At 37.6% G+C, this 20,859-nt stretch overlaps 1 protein-coding gene across 7 annotated transcripts in view; it reads left to right on the top strand.

The window, feature by feature from the left end:
* The window catches only part of KIF1B (kinesin family member 1B), a 94,702-nt gene that overhangs the window by 30,649 nt on the left and 43,194 nt on the right, over window positions 1–20,859 (top strand). For 4 of the 7 annotated variants that reach the window (XM_084300306.1, XM_084300310.1, XM_084300305.1 and 1 more), the window contains exons 8-21: window positions 505–582; window positions 802–867; window positions 2,317–2,392; window positions 2,692–2,770; window positions 3,284–3,426; window positions 4,596–4,637; window positions 7,011–7,222; window positions 8,306–8,385; window positions 9,831–9,906; window positions 12,980–13,059; window positions 14,486–14,592; window positions 14,855–14,938; window positions 16,525–16,705; window positions 17,321–17,393. In XM_084300306.1, the coding sequence (XP_084156432.1) occupies window positions 505–582; window positions 802–867; window positions 2,317–2,392; window positions 2,692–2,770; window positions 3,284–3,426; window positions 4,596–4,637; window positions 7,011–7,222; window positions 8,306–8,385; window positions 9,831–9,906; window positions 12,980–13,059; window positions 14,486–14,592; window positions 14,855–14,938; window positions 16,525–16,705; window positions 17,321–17,393 (1,377 nt within the window). The remainder of the gene's footprint in view (window positions 1–504; window positions 583–801; window positions 868–2,316; window positions 2,393–2,691; window positions 2,771–3,283; window positions 3,427–4,595; window positions 4,638–7,010; window positions 7,223–8,305; window positions 8,386–9,830; window positions 9,907–12,979; window positions 13,060–14,485; window positions 14,593–14,854; window positions 14,939–16,524; window positions 16,706–17,320; window positions 17,394–20,859) is intronic. The other 3 variants (XM_084300309.1, XM_084300311.1, XM_084300308.1) reach the window with 2 other exon arrangements.

The raw sequence follows: 20,859 nt of genomic DNA, 5'->3' as shown, positions 1-20,859 counted from the left end.
GAGGAAAATACATGGGAAGAACTTAAACCTTAAGGACTAGGTTCTATGGGGAGGGATTTGTGACTGGGGAAGATGAATTTATTTCATGTTCCCAGAACTTCCTGTGCTTTTGCTTGTCAGGGGGAAATTGGAAATTTTTGTTTTGTTAATTCTCTGTGGGAACAGGGATGGAGATGAATATGACTTAAGGAATTTTTGGAATATGCACGTTAAAAGGAGATATGCACTATTTAGCATGGAACAGTTTTCTGGCTTCTTTTTAACTCAAGTATATGCTTTGCATGCAGAGGTAGCTGAAGTATGGGTATCATTCACATTTCTCAATTGATTACTTTGGAAAGATACAAAAAAAACGGTCTGTATGTGAAAACTTGGTTTGACTAGTTTTAAGCACACTATGATTTTTAGACGGAGTTTTTTTCATGCTATAGAATTCTTCAAAGTTCTGTTCTTACTGTAGTTCATTAAGAACTAATTCTTGTTGTTAATGTTTTCTGTCATCAGGTCAGCAAGATTAGCCTTGTGGATCTAGCTGGGAGTGAGCGAGCTGACTCAACTGGTGCCAAAGGAACCCGATTAAAGGTATCACGCTGCTGATCTACAAGTGAAGAAAGGGGAGTGGGTGTACAAACAGCACAAGGAAAAGAAAGAATTGCAACTATTTTTTCTATACTCATAATAACAAAAGCAAAGACTGTTTTTTCCTCTAATGGAGGATGTGACATTTGGTTCTTTTAGTCTGCTGAGATTCATGGTTGAAAATTATGAATTACTGTATAATACTGGATTATGTTTTCCTAGGAAGGAGCAAATATAAACAAGTCTCTCACAACTCTGGGCAAAGTTATTTCAGCATTGGCAGAGGTGGTAAGTACAGCATTTACTTACCTGCAACAACCTTTCTGTAACCTGTAAAACTGAAACAGTGAATACTGTACAGTACAGCTGAGCCATTCACTGTTCTTGGCCTAGCATTCTCAGTGGAGTTAGCTGTGTGTATTTTGACAGATGAATTGTATCCTAAGAATCTTACGTAACCTACTAGAAACTTTAATTGTAGGTAGCTTGAGGTATTTGTTTATTTAGTTGTGAGGAAGCCTTGCAAAAAGAGTCTACATTTATATGTAAAGGGCATGTTCACATAGCAAGCTTTTAGTTCTGCAGAGCTGTAGTAGTATTACTTATTAGAAAGAATAATTTTAGGAAACAAAGTGCAGACTTCTTGTTAAAATACTAAAATGTCAAATGTTAGAAATACCAGTGTAATAACCTGGTTATCACTTTTTTTTTTTTGCAATGGCCAGACTTAATATTTTGAGTGGAGGAAGCATATAGTGATCCAAACATTATCTTCTAGATTTAGAAAAATACTCTCAATTATTATTAAAAAGTTCAGTAAATTAATAGTGCTTTTCAAAGTGAGTTGTGAACAGCTTGGGACAGGTTGAATGTATTTAAGTGCTTTTTAGTTGTGTTTTTTTTTTTTTTTTTTTTTTTTTTATGAAAACCATTCTAATTCATGGGGTTCTCAAAAGAATATGCTATCCAAGCTAACATGGAAATTTATGCATAAAGGTATATTAAAAAGCTTATCTTGTATTTTACTCCCCTTCCTTTAATGCTTTCAACTTAGGATAACTGCACCAGCAAGGTAGGATGGTCTGAGTAGTAGTAAATGTTGTCTTTTTCTGACAAGCTGTGAGATTTTGTTCTGTTGAGTTTGAAATCAAAGAGCAGGGATCTTTCATGATAGGTCTTTGGGAAATTCCTGTCATTACAGGAAGTAAGTACAGATACAAAATCTGAGAATTGTCAATACTAAAACTCAAAAAATATACTAATGCAAGAAGATGGGCTAGTTGTCCTCTCATATGTGTACCTGTACCTCTGTAGCTGTGGAATTTCCTGTAATGGCCTTTAGACTACTCAAAGTCATAATGTGCCTAGTAAAGGAAGAGTGAATTTTTCCCTGAAAGTCAGATTTACTGTGTAAATTTTCTTGTAATGGTATTAGAACACATTATTTAAATGCCATAAAGATCCTCTTTGTCAACAGGAATGCCTTTCTGAAGGCAGTGCTACAAAGGTATTATGTGGACTGCTTACCTGTGTAGATGTCTGAATATGTTCCAAATTACCTCATATCAATCTCTGTAATCATTTGTCAGTTAAGGATAGGTGACCGCCCTGTTTTAGACGGTAAATATGTATGCTTTCATAGTTCTTTTAATACTAATCCCATGCTGATGTTTTACAAGTTCATTTTCTATTCAGTGTTGATTTTTTTTAAGTGTGTTTTTTTTTTTTCCTTTGCAGAGTAAAAAGAAGAAGAAGACAGACTTCATACCATACAGAGATTCTGTACTAACATGGCTTCTTCGAGAAAATCTAGGTATGGCTGATTTTACCTATGCCAATATAGAAAGAAATTCCCACTACATTTTCTGAATGTTTTTAATCACTTAACGTAAATTTGTATTCAGTATGGGTTTAAATATTTTAAGTAGTCAAATCTGAGCCTTATGTTTCACCCTTTGGTAAAGTTGCAGCTCTGTTACTGTTCTATGATTTTTGTTTTCCTTAGTTATGCACAATGTAGTTGAATTTTGTACTTTATAGAAAATAGTGGTATTTAGTAGGTAATAGTATCTAGATTGTGTAGTCATCTAAAACTTGACCTGTGCATTATAGGTGGTAACTCCCGAACTGCTATGGTTGCTGCTTTGAGTCCAGCGGATATCAACTATGATGAAACTTTGAGCACTTTAAGGTACAGTCTTTTCATCTGAGATGGATAGGGGTAGACACTAGCTCTACTGGGCACAGGCTGTCCTTCAAATCTTCACACTTTGAGAAATTTACAGGGAAGAAAAACTATAATGGCAAAAACTCAGTTATCCTGAAAGAGGAAAACTGATTTTTAGTATGTGAGTAAGGAGCTAGGATCTTACTGGCTACTTTTAATTTGAAAAATCAAACTCATCTTCTCATGTTTGTATGTTGTTTTTCTGTGTGTTTGCTAGAATTAAGCATTTTAGTTGAGCTGAGGCTCTTAAATACCAAATAAATGGAAGAAAAAAATCTATTATACATGTGATGCACCTTGCTAATGCATCTTGATTAGATCTTGAAGAAGTCTTGTCCTTTTTGGAGCAGTACCCTATGTTAAGTATGAATTAATCTGACATACAGCTACTAACTAAATGTCTCCTCTGTTGCTGCATTCCTGTGTTGCGTATGGGCAAGTATATGTTTGTTATAAGTTGTTTTTGACTGGTTCCAGGTATGCTGATCGTGCAAAACAGATTAAATGTAATGCTGTTATCAATGAAGATCCCAATGCCAAGCTGGTGCGTGAGCTGAAGGAGGAGGTGACAAGGCTTAAGGATCTCCTGCGAGCCCAGGGGCTGGGAGATATTATTGACAGTAAGTGGATTAAACAGACCTTGCCATCTTGGGGTTGGTCTCCTCTAAGGAGAAAGGAGAGCTGGGCCTGTGAGAGAAAGGAGTTTAAAAGATGGAAGTTGATGTAGGTGCTGACTTCAGGTTTTGCACATAGTTTTAGGAACGGTAGCTTCTTAGATCTTTAAACAACCCATCCTAGTATTGTCTGTAGAGTTGATAGGATACCTTCAGACTCCCATGGAAAAACATTGAGATGGATTAACCTATTGTTGCTGTGGAGGGGATTTTTCTGTAATAGAACTTCCACATTCAAGAGTTGCCTTGGTGAGTTACGAAGCGCATTTTGTCTGGCTGATGGTAAGAGGATAGTTGTGATACAGAAACTAATTTCATACTGAGAAAGCATACACTTTGCTATTTCTTGAAGGGTAAAGGTCAGTAGTTGATACCTGGCTTCACTACAGTGCTTTTTCAGAATGGAAAAGGATGCCTAATTCCTGTTATACAGTGCCCTTAGTAAAAAAAAAAAAAAAGAATTTGTCATCTCAAAATTAGCTATGAAACAGCTGCATGTGAATAAAATAATGCATTATTTTGGGACAAGAGTTTGTTAGGTTAGCCGAGCTGTATTGTACTGATTTGCTTTGCCAACAACCTCTTAAAGTACTAAAACAAACTTGTTCCTGAATTATTTCCTGGCACTCGATCCAAATAAGGCAAACAAACTACAATTTTAATTGCTACATTCTTTTACAATATGAACAGTGTTTTAATTCCTAGTGAAGGAGGTGCCCATAAAAATACACAGTGTATTCTGGTGGATTTGAATTAGCTATGATTTGCTGCTTAAGAAGGAAAAAAAAAAAAAAAAAAAAAAAAAAGGGAAACATTCACCAGTCCTTGGTTTGTTAGAGTTTAATTGCCTGTGAAGCAGAAGTCCTGACTTAAAGATGTGTAATATGTACGTTACCTGTCTGTTTTCAAGAGATGGGGGCCAGAAGAAAATGAAATGCAGGTGTTTTCATGATTGGTGTAGTCCATGTTTTTTGGTTCTAAATCAAAACTGGAAAAGTTACTGAAAATTGTGTATTGTCTCTTTAAAGTTAAAGTAGTATTTTCTTCCCTTCCTATGTCACTGGTGAATCTTCAACTATGATCCTTCTTGTATTTTCCCTGCTGCTTCCCTTCAGTTGATCCAATGGGAGATGAATACTCTGGAAGTGGAGGCAAATGTGTGTATTGTGTGGTTCTCTTCTTAACCTGCTTCCTCTGGGTCAGCTTTTAACTGAGCTTTGCATGCCAGCATTTCTCACAGGGAAATCCCAGACAGAACACTCGCTGTGGATATGTAATACAGTTTCTTAGAAAACAGCTTAACCAGCTTAGTTAAAGTTGACAGTCTAAAAAAAAAGTTTGGAATGCAGCATATGTTCCTAGCTTGCTTTCTGCAGAATACAGCAGGGAGAATGGTGATTATTTAGCCAGTTTTCATCACAGCTAATATTTTACATTTGAGCTAGAAATAATTTTCTCAAATGTCTTTCAAGTTACTCAGCTGAAACCTCTCCTACTCACCTAGTTTCCTGACCTTTTAACTTTTCCACTTTGAAGTATTTATATTTAAATGTGTTGATTAACTGAAGTTGAAATGATATCAGTTCCTCCTGGAGACTGAGATTTATTTTCTTTATATATAGTCTATTTAAACAAAGAAGTTCCACATCTCGTAATGATGAAGGTCCCTTATTTGAGCTGAAATACCTGGTTGATGATGGTTATCATAATAGAGACAGAAATACTCAGTAAATACCATTTTGTTTTTGTTCTTCTGTTTGTGTTTATGGAAGGGAAATATGCGTAGTTCATTGCAAAAGAAACATCAGATAAGTATTTTATATAAACTTTGGGTTGGCAGACAGTTTTAAACTCTTTCAGCCAGTCTTGACTCTCACTCAGAAACAATATCAACTAGAAGAGATCTGTCTGAAATTTCCTAAAATCAAAGCTACTGGTGGTGTAAAGACTCATCCTGGCCTTGTCTGATTTTCTGATGCTGCTTCCAGCGTGTGCATATGTCATTGATTAAAGCTGCAGCCTCCGGGAGAAGCGTGCATGGTGTTGAGGGTTTTGGTTCTCAGCGGTCACAGCAAGTGTGAAAGCTATTGCAAGAGCCACTTCTTTATCTCCAGGAGTGCATGTATCTACTGGCCTTTTGAGACTTCATCCCCCTGCTCTGCCATGTCTGCTTTTCTCATCCCGATGGCGTTCCCTCTCCTTAACCTACCTTTCTTTTGTTAACCTTCCACCCCTGCTTCCTTTATCTGCAGATGGTGGTTTTCAAACTGACTTGATGGCAATCATTAGTTTCATGAGGCTGAAATGGAAACTTGAATGTGGAGTGAGCTGGGGTGTTAGGCTTCCCCATGGCACTGTTCAGGATAGGAGCAGAGGAGATGTGGAAGGATGCTGACATTTTTTGCAATGTCTGTGTGAGCACCTCTCATTTTTCTAAGTGCAAAGCACTTGTTCGGAACTTGAGGTCTGATTTGACCTGCTTCTTTCTGGAGAGTAATTACTTGAAAGGATTTGTTTGAGATAAAAAATTAAAGCTATCAAAATTACTTAAACTGTGAGCTACCTAGTAGTCTGATATTTCCATGTTAGAAGTTACTTTTTGTGATTATTCTGAAGATATGGTTTACTGACGTATCTGAGAAGCTAAGTTACATCAAAATAACTTGCCTCTGGATGTTTGTTCGTAAATCATTCACGTGCCTCGTCTTTGTTTTCCGCCTTTAAAAAGGGGCAGCTTTCAGGTCACTGTTTTTTCAGACTACACAAGCTGCCTTATTAGCATTTTTTTATTAAGTCCTTTGTGTAAATGAAAACCAAAAACCTCTAAACCACCTTCTGAAGTATAGGAGCTGTAACAGATACTTCACCAATCACATATCCTAGATCTCCATTTTTGAGATGAGAAGGGTCGAGAGGAAGCACAACCACATTGCTGTGAACTTGTTCTTCTCTCCCTGGTGTGGGCTGACAGGTGGCTTAGGTACTCACTCTGCTGGGAGAATTTAGCGAGGGGTTAGCTTTTTGTCCTTGTGGTCATGGTGCTTCAGCAGCAGAACTGCTTCTATGATAAAGATTTACTTGATCATCCCTTTAGATTAAAGAAGTCAGGAAGAGAAAGTTTTTGCTGAATTTAAGGGGTATATTCAGACTTCAGCCCAGAATGTTGCTATTCTCATTAGTAGGTGCTCCTGGTCTGAGCTTCATGGTGCTCAGCAGCTTAGTGTTCATTTAGGAATAGGACAGTTCATTTTTGGTGAGTGTAATTTATTTAAGGATTTTTTGATCGGAATGATCCTTACTAATAATCCCCAGGGTCTGATTTGGGTTATCTTTGTCATGGATACTAATATTCAAGGACTTGTTTCAGAACTGCCATCTAAAAATTACAGAAATTGTTTTGTTGCTGCTTAAATGCTTTCCTCTTATACTGGTATTTCCTTCCTATCTTCCTCTTTCCCATTCCTTCCCTCCTCCTATTTTCCTTTTCCCTGTCTCTCTGCTTTCCCTCTGTCTGTGTGTCTTTCTCTCAGATCTGAAAGATTTTCAGAACAATAAACATAGATACTTGCTAGCCTCCGAGAATCAACGTCCTGGCAATTTTTCCACAGCCTCCATGGGGTCCCTCACTGCATCTCCATCCTCCTGCTCTCTCAGTAGTCAGGTGGGCTTAACATCTGTGTCCAGTATACAGGAAAGAATCATGTCAACACCTGGAGGAGAAGAGGCAATTGAACGGTTAAAGGTAGGTAATGCTGGAGATTAAGCAGGCTAATTTGGTCTTTTCCAAGGGTAAATAGTGGCAAAGCTGGGAAAACTTGCCTTCAGCAAAGATACGTCCAGTACACTGCTGTTTCTGTAGGCAGTTTTCTGAAGCCCCCTTGCATCCCCTTGAAAGTGGGTTTAACTGAGGTGTGCTAGAGATTGGGTTCATGCAGAGCCTTTCCTGGTAGGATTGTATGGGTTTGATTGTAGCCTGGAGCTACAATGAAACTATAAATGACCACCTTGATTTTTGTTTGTAGGTTTTCTGATACAGCGGCAATTACAGGGAATTTAATCTTAAGTAAAGACTTCAAGAGGCCTGGTCAACACTGGTGTGGACTAGGTCTGACTAGCAAATGCAGTCAGCTTTCAGAAAGCCAAATTACCCCAAAGTTGAGAAAAGGAGGCAGAATAATCCTGCCACTGTTGTATTCACCCAGCCCCCACAGATTAAAATGTGAAGCACACAGAATAGCATGCTTCATCCAGACAATAGCAGCCTTGTCCCAATTCTGCATAGAATTGAACCGCATCAAAAGTGCATTACAGTGAAGTATTTCTTTATTTTACCAAAGCCCCCAATCTCCATGGGTGGATGAGTGGGGAAGGCTGGCTGTATTGAATCTGTGCTTCGTTCTCATGTCTTGTCCATGAGACAGTGCCACAGGGATTGCAATGGGCTGGAACACACACTGCATTTCCCTTTCCTATTAGAAACTTGCTGTTACCATGGAAATAATGGTGTGGTCTCTGCAGTTCCCTGGCGTCCAGTTGCTGAATGATGTCTGTAAATTAGATTTTAAAGAAAAAAGCAATTTTTAGGTGGTTCAAATTAAAGTCTGATTGAGTTTAAATGTGAAGTCTTTTCTTCTCGGCTTGCCTTTGAGGATATTAACTCTAAAAAAAATTAAGGAAGACAACTTATTGATTTGAAGCACTGGGTACTTTTTGTACCCAAAATTAAATTGACATCTAGCACTGATAAAACCTTTAATTATTTTGTATATTATGGAAGGAACTTTGTTGAGAAAACTGTAAAACAGCTTGTGGGATTTTTACACAGGAATCTGAGAAGATCATTGCAGAGCTGAATGAAACATGGGAAGAGAAGCTGAGGAAAACAGAGGCCATTAGGATGGAAAGGTCAGGAATTAGAAATGCTGTACATGTGGGTGGTTTCTGCTAAAAAGAAGTGTGGAAAATGGAGAATGTCACTGTTCAAAAGCAATGGAACAGCGGAATAGGGCTTAGTGATAAATCTGCTGGCCTTTGTATTATGTGTAACAGTAGGGGCAATGCTGAGAGAAGGCCACATCCTTTCTGATGTTTCTTAACATTAATGTTTAGAGTTGTAACATGGATAACATCCAGAGCTGCTGCTATGGCTTCTGTTGTAAAGCAGCATGCAGTTCTGGTCTCTTTCTTTCCCCTTCCACTTCTCTCTTACATTCCAAAAATTCTGGCCCTTAGGTTAAGCAGATAAGATTAAGGTTTTTGTACCAGAGTATCTAAATTTGTGATACAACTCCACCTTTCCAGCTGTGGTTTGACTTGAGTCTTAAAGCAATAAGCCATGCTTAAGAATTGTCAGAAGGCGGTTGGAACAAAACCAAGCATTATTTGTTAGAATATTAATTGTTTATAAAATATATAAGGGTAACATCTTTGCCTGGAAACAATTTGAGCAGTGAATAAAATCATGAGAGGTATATGAAAGTGGATAGAGAATAATTATTCACTGACTAATATAAGAGCTAAGGGACATCAAGCCCAGCAGGTGGTAGATTTCAAACAAATAGGAAGTTCCCACAACAGATTGGTAAGCTGCAGAAATCTGCTGCATTATGCTGATGATGCTAGGAGTTGAATTCAAAAAAAGATGACAAACTAAAACAGAAAAACAGCCCCAAAAACACCAAACAAAAGCACTTGGAAAGCTATGTAAAAGAAATGTTACCCTCAATTCTGGAATTTTCTTGGGAAGAAACTGGGAGACTGAGAGAATACGGAAAAAAAACAGTTTGCCATGTTCTTATTCTTCTCTGTTGGAGTCACTGTTTGCTTTGTCAAAGTCAAGAGTACTGCATTACATGAGTGGTTTGTCTGACCCAATAAAATCCCTTTTATGTCTTAAGGAGAGAATACTTCTTACATTAAATCAGGAACAGCCAGCTAAATCTTTGTAAATTAATGAATAATGGTAGCTTTATTTAAATTAAATGTTTAAATTTAGAACGTGCTTGTACATTCATTGCCACCTTAAGGGAGGTCAGTGTCCTAAAATATACTTACCTTGTGATACTTAATTGCACTAAAATCACTAAAATACTGTCAAACATCTGTACTTTTTTTTTTTTTTTTTTTTTTTTTTTTGCCTTTCCTGTGCTACAGGCCTGTAAACTCTGGGGCTGAAGTTTAGAAATGTGCCCTATTGTGTTATAAGGTGGCAACAGTTCTTGTTGTATGGTCCATGGATGGGCTGGTTGAAAGTATAATGTATTTCATAGTAAAAATGAAACCTTACATTATCTAAAATTTGCATCTTTTGAAGCCTAAGATATGGTAAATGACTCATTTTACCCTCTCAGGGAGGCATTGTTGGCAGAAATGGGAGTTGCCATTCGTGAAGATGGTGGAACGCTGGGAGTCTTCTCGCCTAAAAAGGTAAAGAAAATTGATCATCTTTGAATCCCGTCTGTCAGTGGCAGATCCACTTGCAGGGAGAAGGTGATGAAGGAACTGCCATTCACACAGGGGTTTGTGTCTGTGTAAGGTGCAGGAGAATGCAAGTGAGGCTCGGACACTTTGCAGAATAAGTTTCTTTTACAATACCTCTCTGGAAATACCTTTATTAGAACACTCTATATCTGAGGATTATTTTGCTCATAGCAATGAAGTTGGGTGCTGTTTGTTGTGTGAAATGACATGACCCAGTGCTTCTAGGGAGCTATGTAGAGCATATTGCCTGCCATAGCTTTCATTGGTCATTAAAGTAGGGAAGCATGTGCTAGCCTGATGTGTTGATGAAACAGGAGCAGGATGAAAAGTTCACTGGGAGATTTCTTATATCCCAAAATGTTTGAATGCTTTGCCTTTAGAAAAAATCTGTGCTGCTGGTGGAAGTGTTTGTAGCTTCTTGCGTGTCTGTTGAATCAATAGCAACTCAGAAATGCTGCCTCTTACATCGTTGCTGTTTACTGGGTGTGACTTTGATGTGCTCTGCCTACTCATCTCTGAGATACATACAAGAGTTCCAAGTCTTGTTTAGATGCCCTTTCTTGAATTTTTCCAAGGTGGAAAAAGGTTAACAGGAAAAGGGATTGTGATCTAACAAGCCAAACACTGAACGCAGTGGGGGCAGGGGAAAGAATGTTTCTTTCAATACATGTCAATAGTTCTATTTTCTGGAAGTTAAAAGGAGCAGAGCTGTGCAGAAAGAGGGCATAAATCAATACTATAAATATAAAATGATCTACTTAAAGAAGCTACCTATGCAGCTAATGCAGAATTAATGAAGTGTAAAGAAAGGAATGCACTTTCTTGTACCTCATATCTTTGAACAGGTAGCATAGGTTAATATTTTAGCGTGAACATTGCTTATGCAAGTCTAATAAATTTGATCAGAGGGTGAATGGGGCCCTATCTGCAGGCATAGGACAGCAGAGTTGGTTAAAATGTTTTATCTTTATGGTAAAGGAGTGCTAGTGTGTTATGTCTGGAGCAGGTAGAGCTCTGGTTAGCTTTTGGTATCTAGTCCAGAAGTGTCTAAGGTTTGTAAAGGTGCTAAATCGTTGAGTGTTCTTTACATTTCCTTCTCTTATGTTATGGATCCTAATCTCCTTTTAGATTTTCCCTCAGAGGCCATCAACTCTTTTTGATGACTCTTTTGATGCATTTTCAGCTGATCAGGTTTGTGTATAAATGCCATCTGAGTGAAGTAGTTGCTTTGGTAATAGATAGTGTTTATTTTTACCCACGTAGGATTTATTAGAAGTAAAACTTCTGACCTAGTCCTTGCTGCTTCTGTTCCTTGCTGTCCTTGCAGATTTCTCATTAGTTCTCCTCTTAGTAATTGTGGCTGCTGTTGTGAAATAGTGGGAGATAGAAAATTTTGAAGTTGTTAATAAAGATTTAACGTTTCTGAGGTACCAGTATAAATATAATCATATGCTACTAGGACAGCACTGTGGTTTTACCAGCTGAGCTATAAAATGAACTCTCTAAGGTAAATTTTGCACACTTCAGAAATTAAAAGGTATTACATTGTGCAACCATTATTGAATCTACTGGTTGTGCTTTTGATGACAGGAAACTACTTGAAATGGATTGTGGAAATTTAATTATGTTCTCATCAAAGAAGAGAGCAGGGAAAATTTTTCAGTTCATGCTTGAGGAATGCTGTACAGGAGAATGTTGAAGACCATTGTCCTTGGGTAAATAGCAGATCTCAGAAGGAGTGAATAGCAGGTTTAACCAGCATCATCTTTCAAATGGTTGAACTTTTTTTTTTTTTTTTTTTACAAAGCCTTCTGTTGCCTGTGACAGACACATTCAGACTTAGAGCACAGTGTATAAAGTGATCTCACATATCTGTATAGGGTACAGCTTGAATTTCAGAGTGTCAAGTAGTACAGTCATAGTGTTGATATAGCAGTTGAGTATGTCTGGGATTTGGTTTCTCAAGTTTTCTCGTGATTCAAGAAGTTCATACAGCTCTGAATGTCTATTTTAATGGTGTGAACAGGGTTGATAGCATGGCATATCTCTGGCTACAGTTCTGGGAGCCCTCTTGAATTTTAGGGGTTGAAAAACATCTTTTTACCCCTCCTTTCTGTCTCTCCAGTTAGTCTTCCATTGGGCCATAGACAGACTTCTTCATTCAAAGGGAAGTTTCATTGTGAACAGACAGTAATTTTTGAGCTTCCATAAACTAAGTGCTATTAACGTTTCTATTAAGTCAACTTTTTTGCAGCTAGAATGAGTTGAAGGACAATGTGCTTTAAACGAATCTTAACCAAACTTATTTCATTTTGTTTAGTTGTTCTGATAGTAACAGAATGAAGGGAGGATTATTAACACTTCTATCATCATCTTGCATTGTTTAACCAGTTTTGCTTTTCTTTTGTGCTTGTGCTTACTGCTATCTCACTGGCTAGATTTTCACACCAAGGCCATGTGACTTGTTTGCTGATTCCAATGGGGTTTTTTCACCAAAGAAGGTTGGTTTAGTAACTGTAGTGAACTTAAATTTAGAAGCACTTTAGATGAAGAGCTTTTTAGTTGTTTGTATCAGAAAATGATGGTAGTTCTAGATTTTCCTTTGACTTTAATGGACGCTTTGCCAAACCAACTCCTGAAAAAAACAGTTCCCAAGGAAAGCCAAAGTTGATTCCACATGAGTTTCAAAATTGTAATTAAGCACCCTTTTCTTGTGTTGGCCATCCCATATCAAAGTTTACAGAGACTTTCTAAGGAATCATTTTTTTAAAACTTGAAGCTGTAACTATTTCCCCTCTTTGCTTTATTGTCTGAAATATCAACTAATCTGAGCTGTACTTCTGCTGTTAACTTCGTGATGCTCTTTAGTACTGCAGGAGGTTATTTGAAAAAAAGATGGATTATGGAATAACCTGGATATACATAGAAAAACTGGATTAATCTGCACTCTCCACAGCTGTGGGAAGAAGCATAAAAGTAGGTCCTCAGTTCTTAATTATCTTCTCTTTTTTTGTTTCAGACTCCTCATCTTGTAAACCTTAATGAAGATCCACTCATGTCTGAATGTCTGCTCTACTACATCAAAGATGGTATTACTAGGTGAGGGTTGGTACTAATATGCTGACGTCTGGTTCTTTGCTTGCTTAAGTTCCCATGCTGGAGACACCTTGAGCTTAAATAATAAGTATTCCTTGAGTTACTCAACTTCCAGGTATAAATAAAGCATGAGATTTGCTGTAGGTGCAAAAGTACAGAAATTCATTTCCCTCTATAGTTTACTTTGTGCTTTAGAAGTAATTTTTGCAGTCGCTCTGCTTTATAAGATGTTGATTACTGCACTGGGTAGTACAAGAAAGCAGAATATCACTTTTGAAATATAGGGAAACAGAAGAAATGAAACACTGGAAATGCAGTTTTGATGAACTGAGGATTGAAAACCACAGTGTCTAATAAAAGGAAATGGAATAGGGCTGAGCTTTCACTTCATATAAACAAACTGTTATCCATGCCTCTTCTGCTGTCTTCTTGGATGTAATGCCTTCTCGTCTTTGTAATACGCTTCTGTAGCCAGTCACATGGTGTTCTTGGCTGACAGTGTAAATGCCCAATTAATATAGTTCTGAATTCACATACATGAGACTAAATTTAATTGCCAAAATTGGAACTTAAAGCAGACTGTATTCTAAAACTTGTGAAGATACTTGGGAGAAGGGAGGCTGGTTTGCTTAACTCTGGCGCATTAAGCAGTGTTTGGCTGCTTGGGGTACAAATGGAGGACAGTACGCAGACAGGTGCTGTTGTACTACTCCAACTTGCATTGGATCTAGTGAAAAAAGTATCAAACTTGTAGAGAATTCACCACAGAACGATGACAATAGCTTAGGGCTTAAAAAATCATGTTAAATTTTGAGTCTAACCAATTGGCAGTAGAAATATGTAGAGTGATCAGCAGAGCAACAAGTTCATAAACATTAGGATTGAAAATTAAGTTGTCCATTTTTATGGATACCAAATATCTATAATTGCTCAAATATTTCAGTTTGGAATGGACATGAATCTTCATGCTTCTGGGATATAGCCAGCCTCCTCTTGTTGTCTGAACGCTATGTGAAACTGCTTGTGGCATCAAATTATTCAGCAAGAGCCTACTGAGCCATTTTTGCTTTTTTGTTGAAGTGCAGATGGTAATTATTGGAAGGGATAATTCTGGATGAAATGGACCACTGGAAGTTCCTGTCCCTTTGTTCTCCTCCGCTTCCCTTTGTAGTGAGAGGGGGACTACACAGGGAAGGAAATACCTCAAATTCAGAGGTCTTTAATGTTTCAATTCTCTCTTTTATGTTTTCAGAGAGAGAACTTATTCCTTTTCTCAAGCTATTTTCCTCCAATTTCCAGTAAATCTGTTATGTCCTGTACAACCCAGAGTTAAGCACCACAAACCTTTCACTTGAAGGATAGCCGTATTGCCTTACGGAGTTGTAGAAAGTGTCTGACTTGCTCTTGAAATGTTTTTTATTGGACTCAGGGTTGGCCAAGCTGATGCTGAGCGAAGGCAGGATATTGTATTGAGTGGGGCTCATATCAAAGAAGAACACTGTATCTTCCGGAGCGAGAGGAACAACAATGGTGAAGGTAAAAAACTATTTCTCCTAGTAAAGTGTTGGAAATATAGAAAAAATAGAAAATAACTAGTAATAATTGCCACCTGCAAAATTAAGATGACAATAGTGTTGATTCTCTGGTGGGGTTTTATTAACCAGTATAGCATGAAGAAGTGATTCACTTTTATTTTGTTTTGGTGTTAGTAGGAAGACAGCCTAAATGAGGGTCTGCACACTTAGCTGTTTCTACAAAGTGCTCTCTAAAGTCTCATTTGTTGTTGTTCTCTTTGTAGTTATTGTTACTCTGGAGCCTTGCGAACGATCAGAAACCTATGTTAATGGCAAGAGGGTTGTGCAGCCTGTGCAGTTGCGCTCAGGTAAGAAATGTTAGAACAGATGTTTTTTTTTTTCCAGACTTTGTCTAAGAATTGTTCATTTGTGACATTTGCATCATTGTTTGAAAGTGCTGGGTGCTGTTAAAGGGCAGGAGTATTACCTTCTTGGAGTGAAGCTCTTGAACAAGTTGGTAGCATTTTTCTCTTATCAGCAGGTTTTTTTTTCATTCTTTGCTGCATTAGCTGTAAGTGTACTTAAATATTCACTGCCACACAGCATCCTGCTTGTCCTTCTGCTTACCCTGATATTATTCTAGTACATTCTTGCCCAAGCCTATTGCCCTTGGCAGTCTCAGTGAGACAGAGCAGACAGACTGCCAGCTGCTGATGGAAAATTCCCAGCTTCCTGGCAAAGCTAAGATATGACCCTCTGCAGGAGTACAACAGCTTCTCTTTTCTCTCATTGGGTTTCCCACTCAGTCCCCTACATTCCTTTAGAAAGGCGTGTGGGGAAAGAATTAGAGGGGAGGGAGTGACTGCTCTAAATTATGCTTTTTAACCCATCTTTTTCAAGACACGATGCTTTCTGTGTCCTTCCTCTTTTTCCTCTCATTTAAAACAAACAAACAAAACCACCTCAGTTATTTGCACCAAGTTATAAGTCAGTATTTGCATGGAATCAAGCATACTGACTTCAGTACAAGCCTGAACAATGAAGGGCAAGTGTTTTGTTGTTCTGACAGCATATGGCTCATACTGAAAACCATGACTCTATCCTTTAGTAATTACTTTCTTTAAAAAAAAAAAAAAAGTAGATATTTGCTTTCTGCATCTAGACAATTGAGTTACCAGGAGAATTTAGATATGGCCTTGACATCTTGAAATGCCTGTGTTGTAGTAACATATTCATAAGGGCAATTTTGGTTACTCTGGGGATCTACTTACTGGAATATATATTTTTTTTAACTACATTAATATGTTCCCTGGGAGAGCAGAGGAATTCCACTGTCTTCCATCAAGCACATCTCGGGCTCTTTGGACATTTGATATCTCTAGGATTTAGCTTAAAGATTTGATATTACATTTCTTCAGCTCTTCCCACATTAGTTAAAAGAAACTAAAATCCTTGTATAAGTATTACTGATGAGGGTACAAATTAAATCAATGCATATAAACCACATTTTAAAGAAAAGTAAGCTCCATGCATTCCATTCTTTGAAGTTAGACTTTTTCCAAGCTGAAATTTCTGCTAAATTGGTCTTTGCCCATGCTTTGGCGCTGTTGGTAAAGGAGAGGAATGGGACTTAGTGAATGTTTTATTTGCTGCAACAGTTGGTCAGTTTCCAAGTCCATCCTTTAATTTTTGATAAATTTTTCCAGAATGTTTGTTTGGATCTCTTGAGGGCGATGCCATCCTCTGTGAGCAGTGCTTCTTATCACCAGTAGTTCTTTCCTGTACAAACCAGACATTCTTTTCTTCCTTGTCACCTACTAATTTGAATGTATTGTAAAATCCTCATTGAGCAATCTTTTCCACTGCCACACAAGGATAAATGGGATGAATCATTGAGTGATGTTTTTAATTGCCTTGGAGTCCTGAAAGAATTAACTTGTGTTGCTGTTTTTAGGAAATCGTATCATCATGGGTAAGAACCATGTCTTCCGATTCAACCATCCAGAGCAAGCACGAGCAGAAAGAGAGAAAACACCATCAGCTGAGACTCCCTCTGAGCCAGTTGACTGGACTTTTGCTCAGAGGGAGCTTCTGGAGAAGCAGGGCATTGACATGAAGCAGGAGATGGAGAAAAGGTAATGGAAAGAAGAGTTTCTTCTTGCAACAAGAACGATACAGCTGTAGGCTATGAGTTGTGTCAGTGCAAAACCTAAAGCTAATGTCTGTTGTATATATGGAAGACTTTTAAATGAAGCTTCCAAAAATAAACAGAGTTCAAGTACCCTTCTTCCAACATATTCCAGTGCTCGTTCAGACAGTAATGTCACCGCTACCTCTAGTGAACGTTCAGAAAACTTCCTCAATTTTACTTCAGTGCTGTAGCTCCTTAAAAGAAAAAAAAAAGTTAAGCACCTGAAATTAATTCCCTAGACCAGATTTTGGTGAAGGACTGCACTATAACTTTTAGGTAGTTTCACTTATTTAGTACAACAATAGACATCTCTTATGTAACAAATTAAATGCACTGAATTGATAGTATGCACAGAACTGATGGATCTGAGTAAACTGTACTTTATTTTAATTTTTTAGGTTAAAGGAGTTAAACAAATAGTAACTTTATAACAAGTATTTCTTTTTAAATGGAACTACTTTTACTCTTGTTATTGTAATTTAGTGGATTTTGTGTTTACATCAACACCAACATGAAACTAATGATATCTGGCTATTTCTGTTCTTCTGTCTGTCTTCAGATTACAAGAAATGGAGATTTTGTATAAGAAGGAAAAAGAGGAAGCAGATCTCTTGTTGGAGCAACAAAGGCTGGTATGTGTCCTTACTTCACATTAACTATACCTTTGGCCAACAGTAATTCCTGTCCTTGCTTATCTGAGAGTTTAGGAAACCTGCTTGGGTTGTCTGCACAATGCAGTTATCCCTTTGCTTTTAAGTACTTTGTGCCTACAATGGATTACGATCAGTGTGAGTGAGCTCCTTCGTGTTAAATTGGGAATGTAATTGACACCGAAGAGGCTTTAATCAGTTCTTGTTGGGACGGGTCAGATTTCTTGCAATGTAACCTTAAAGAAGAGCATTTCTATGCTCTCATGTTTTTTTAAGTTCATTTTCAATAGTCTAATGAGCTACTTTTGGGATGTTTGCCTTGATTTTGATCTTGGATCACCGGAAGGTACTAATTTTGTGCTGCCAAAGAGACTCATAGAACAATGATATGCTAGGTTTATTTTTTCTGAATGATGTCTGAAAATGTTGCTGCATTGTGCATGTTTTAACCCTTCTCCCTTCCCCTGCATGGAGTTCCTTGTAAGGTTCTTAATGCTACACGTGCTGATGGTGGGGTTATGACTAGGGAATAAGTGTGCAAAGGGAACGTTAACTCATTCAGAACAATGGGAATTCCGCCATTTCACCTATTTCTTCTTATAATCAGACTTAATTTATCAGACTTCCTGTTTAAGACTTCAATCTTTTCACAACAAATGTCTTCTGAAGTTCATTACAAATAGAAATGCATGCAATCTCCAAGCATCCTGTGAATTTTAAAAACACGACCAAGCCCAGAGGTTTAAACCACTGTTAGCCTTCTCCCAAAAGCATATTGGAGCAGAGTACTCTGGCTTCCATAGATAGAAGCTGCATCAATTTTTTTTTATTTATATTATACGGTGCACTTAAAGCCTTCTGCATCTCTAACTAGAGAGTACTCTTGGGTGGAGAGGAGTTGCTGTAGGCTTTGAGTCAAAGCAAAACTTAGTTCAGAAAGGAGTTTAAGATGCAACTAATATAACGTTACTTCAATTTCATTTTTTAAATTTGTGGAGCTGAAAGCAGTATTGCAAAAAACAATTCCACATGAAAAGAAAAATAGCATCAAGGTTTGGCTGTGTGTCAAAAGAGATGCAATTCCATCCCTTAAATTCTGGTGACAGGCGTGTGCAAAGCTGCTGTATGAATTAAACAAGAGAATTGGCTGCCTGGGGATCCACTTCAAATAAGGCTGTGTTGATGCAAGTGTTGTGAAAGGAAATTTTTCTCCCTGTACTTATGATTGGGGGAAGATTTAAATAGGTTCGTCTAATACTGTAGTATAGTTACTACTTTCTTAAAGCTTTTTTTTTTGCTGATTATTTTGATCACTTAGTGGGCAAAGGTGGAAGACTATCCTGCATGCATTACCATTGTAATTTCTGAAGGACAGCTTTCCTAGTTGTAAGGATCATAATAAATGTGGTCACTGGTCAGTTCAGCAGGATACTGCTTTTTACGCTGCTTAGTGAGAATACGGCACAATTGCTTGACACATCTTGTCACTTCTGTGTCACTATGCAGTCTGGAATGGACAGGATGAATGCCCTCTTTAGCTCTCGAATAGTGATTGGGAAATCTGGGAATGCATTCCAGCTTGTGTACTTTAAAAGTATTTATGTTGCCACAATATCCAGCTACACTGTCAGGTTCTGTATCTTGCTGCTATATAAGATTGATGTTGAAATATAAATATTCTTCTTGTTCTAAATGGGATTATGATCTTGGATATAAGATAGTGTTTTCCAAAATGTTTTGGTTTTGTGCTGAGATGCCAACCAATTTGGGCATTTCTTTGTAGTTAGATGTGCTATACAAAAAAGTGAGAACTCTTTTTCCAAAATTTACAACTAATATCTATTTGCCTTGCTGGCATTATTTGGAAGTAGAAATAATCATTCTCCGTTTTTCAAATTGAATGTGAAAAGGTGTTTAATAGAGCTCAAGTTATCTTCCAGGTTTTCTTGGTCGTTATGCCCTTGCAGTGACCCCTTAGTGTTAGAATGCGGGTACATACCTATGTTCATTGGGTTGGTTAATCTCTGAGAACACGCAGGACAATGGCTATGCAGTGTCACTTAGTCAGCTTTTTATAAGCAAGACGTCCTTTACCCATAAGTAGTAATATGGTAGTTCTTGTAATCTGTAAGAATAATCCTGTAGAATTTATGCCTTAACGTCTGAGTAGTTTGTTTTGCCTTTCTGGATGTAGTCTTGAATGCGTAGTTTGTGCAGTGTTTTCCTCCAGGGCATCTTTTATTTCCACTGCAACGTGCAGTTTGTTAGATGCTCTTTCCTTAGGCTGCAAAGTTTGTTGCCTGTAAACTCGTGAGGAGTTGGTTCTGTTTCTAATCTGACGTTTTTTGGCCTGAACTAGTACAAGTTGATTCTCTAGTGCTATTCTTGAATACTGAAGATACATAAGGTCACAAGAAGCTCACATAACTTGATTCTTAGGCTATAGAGCTTGTTGACCATAGGGTAGAGCAATATTTTTGTTACTCCCTTTCATCGTTTCTAAGACAAATTATATTGTATTCCCCATTCTTCGTGGTCCTCTACCCGAAGTCTTAAGTCTAGAAACTTGTGGTGCAGAGTAAACTACCTCAGTTTCCTTTGGTTGTAGAGTAACTGGCTGTTACTGTTCCTGACTTCTAATGCATTATAATTCTCCATGTGAAAAATATGGACATTAGAGGTTCACTAGAGACTGACTGCTGTGTTTTATTGAGGATGATGTGGATCTAGTGGATCACACTAATACATAGGACTTTTTTTTATTTGTTGGAGAGGTCTTAAATTAGTAATCCTTTAACAAAACAAAAAAAGGTAGTTTGACTTTAACTCCTGGTTGCAGTAAGCAATAATGGATACGCTTAACTTTTGGTGGCAGTATACCTGAATAAATATTCTCGGCATATGAAAACCCGAAGCACTGCTCATTACAAATGATTTAGCAAAAGATGGAAAACTTGTAATGAAGAAGCAAAACAAACAAGCATAACTCTTAGCATGTGGAAGCTCTAGGGTTTGAGAAGAGGACAAATCAAGGATATCAAATTGAGAAATCAAATTAAACAATTAAAAAAAAAGTCACTACTACATTCTTCTGAAACTCGTTCTTCGGACAGTGAAGACTGTTAATGTTTTTGCTTTTTTAAACTAAACAACAAGGTGACAAATGGAGAAAAAAAAAAGCAAAACAAAAAATAAACAAAAAACCACACCTCTGAAACTCTGATTCTGGATATCCTTTTAGCCTGTAGCAAGTCTTGGAGTATGAACCACTGTCTTCACCTGTCATAGTGGCACTTACAGTCCTTTTAACATTGAAACCTTTCGGCTGCTTCTGTTTCATATTTTCTTATCGTCTAACACTTCTCTGGCTGCTGTTGTAGTGAAGCGGATTCTAAACTTGAGCATCCCTGCAACCATGTGCAACGTTACTAACCAGTGTTAACCTGAC

Source organism: Netta rufina (assembly GCF_964035555.1).
Source record: "Netta rufina genome assembly, chromosome: 22".
Classification (NCBI taxonomy): domain Eukaryota; kingdom Metazoa; phylum Chordata; class Aves; order Anseriformes; family Anatidae; genus Netta; species Netta rufina.
This window is presented reverse-complemented; position numbering and strand designations above follow the sequence as displayed.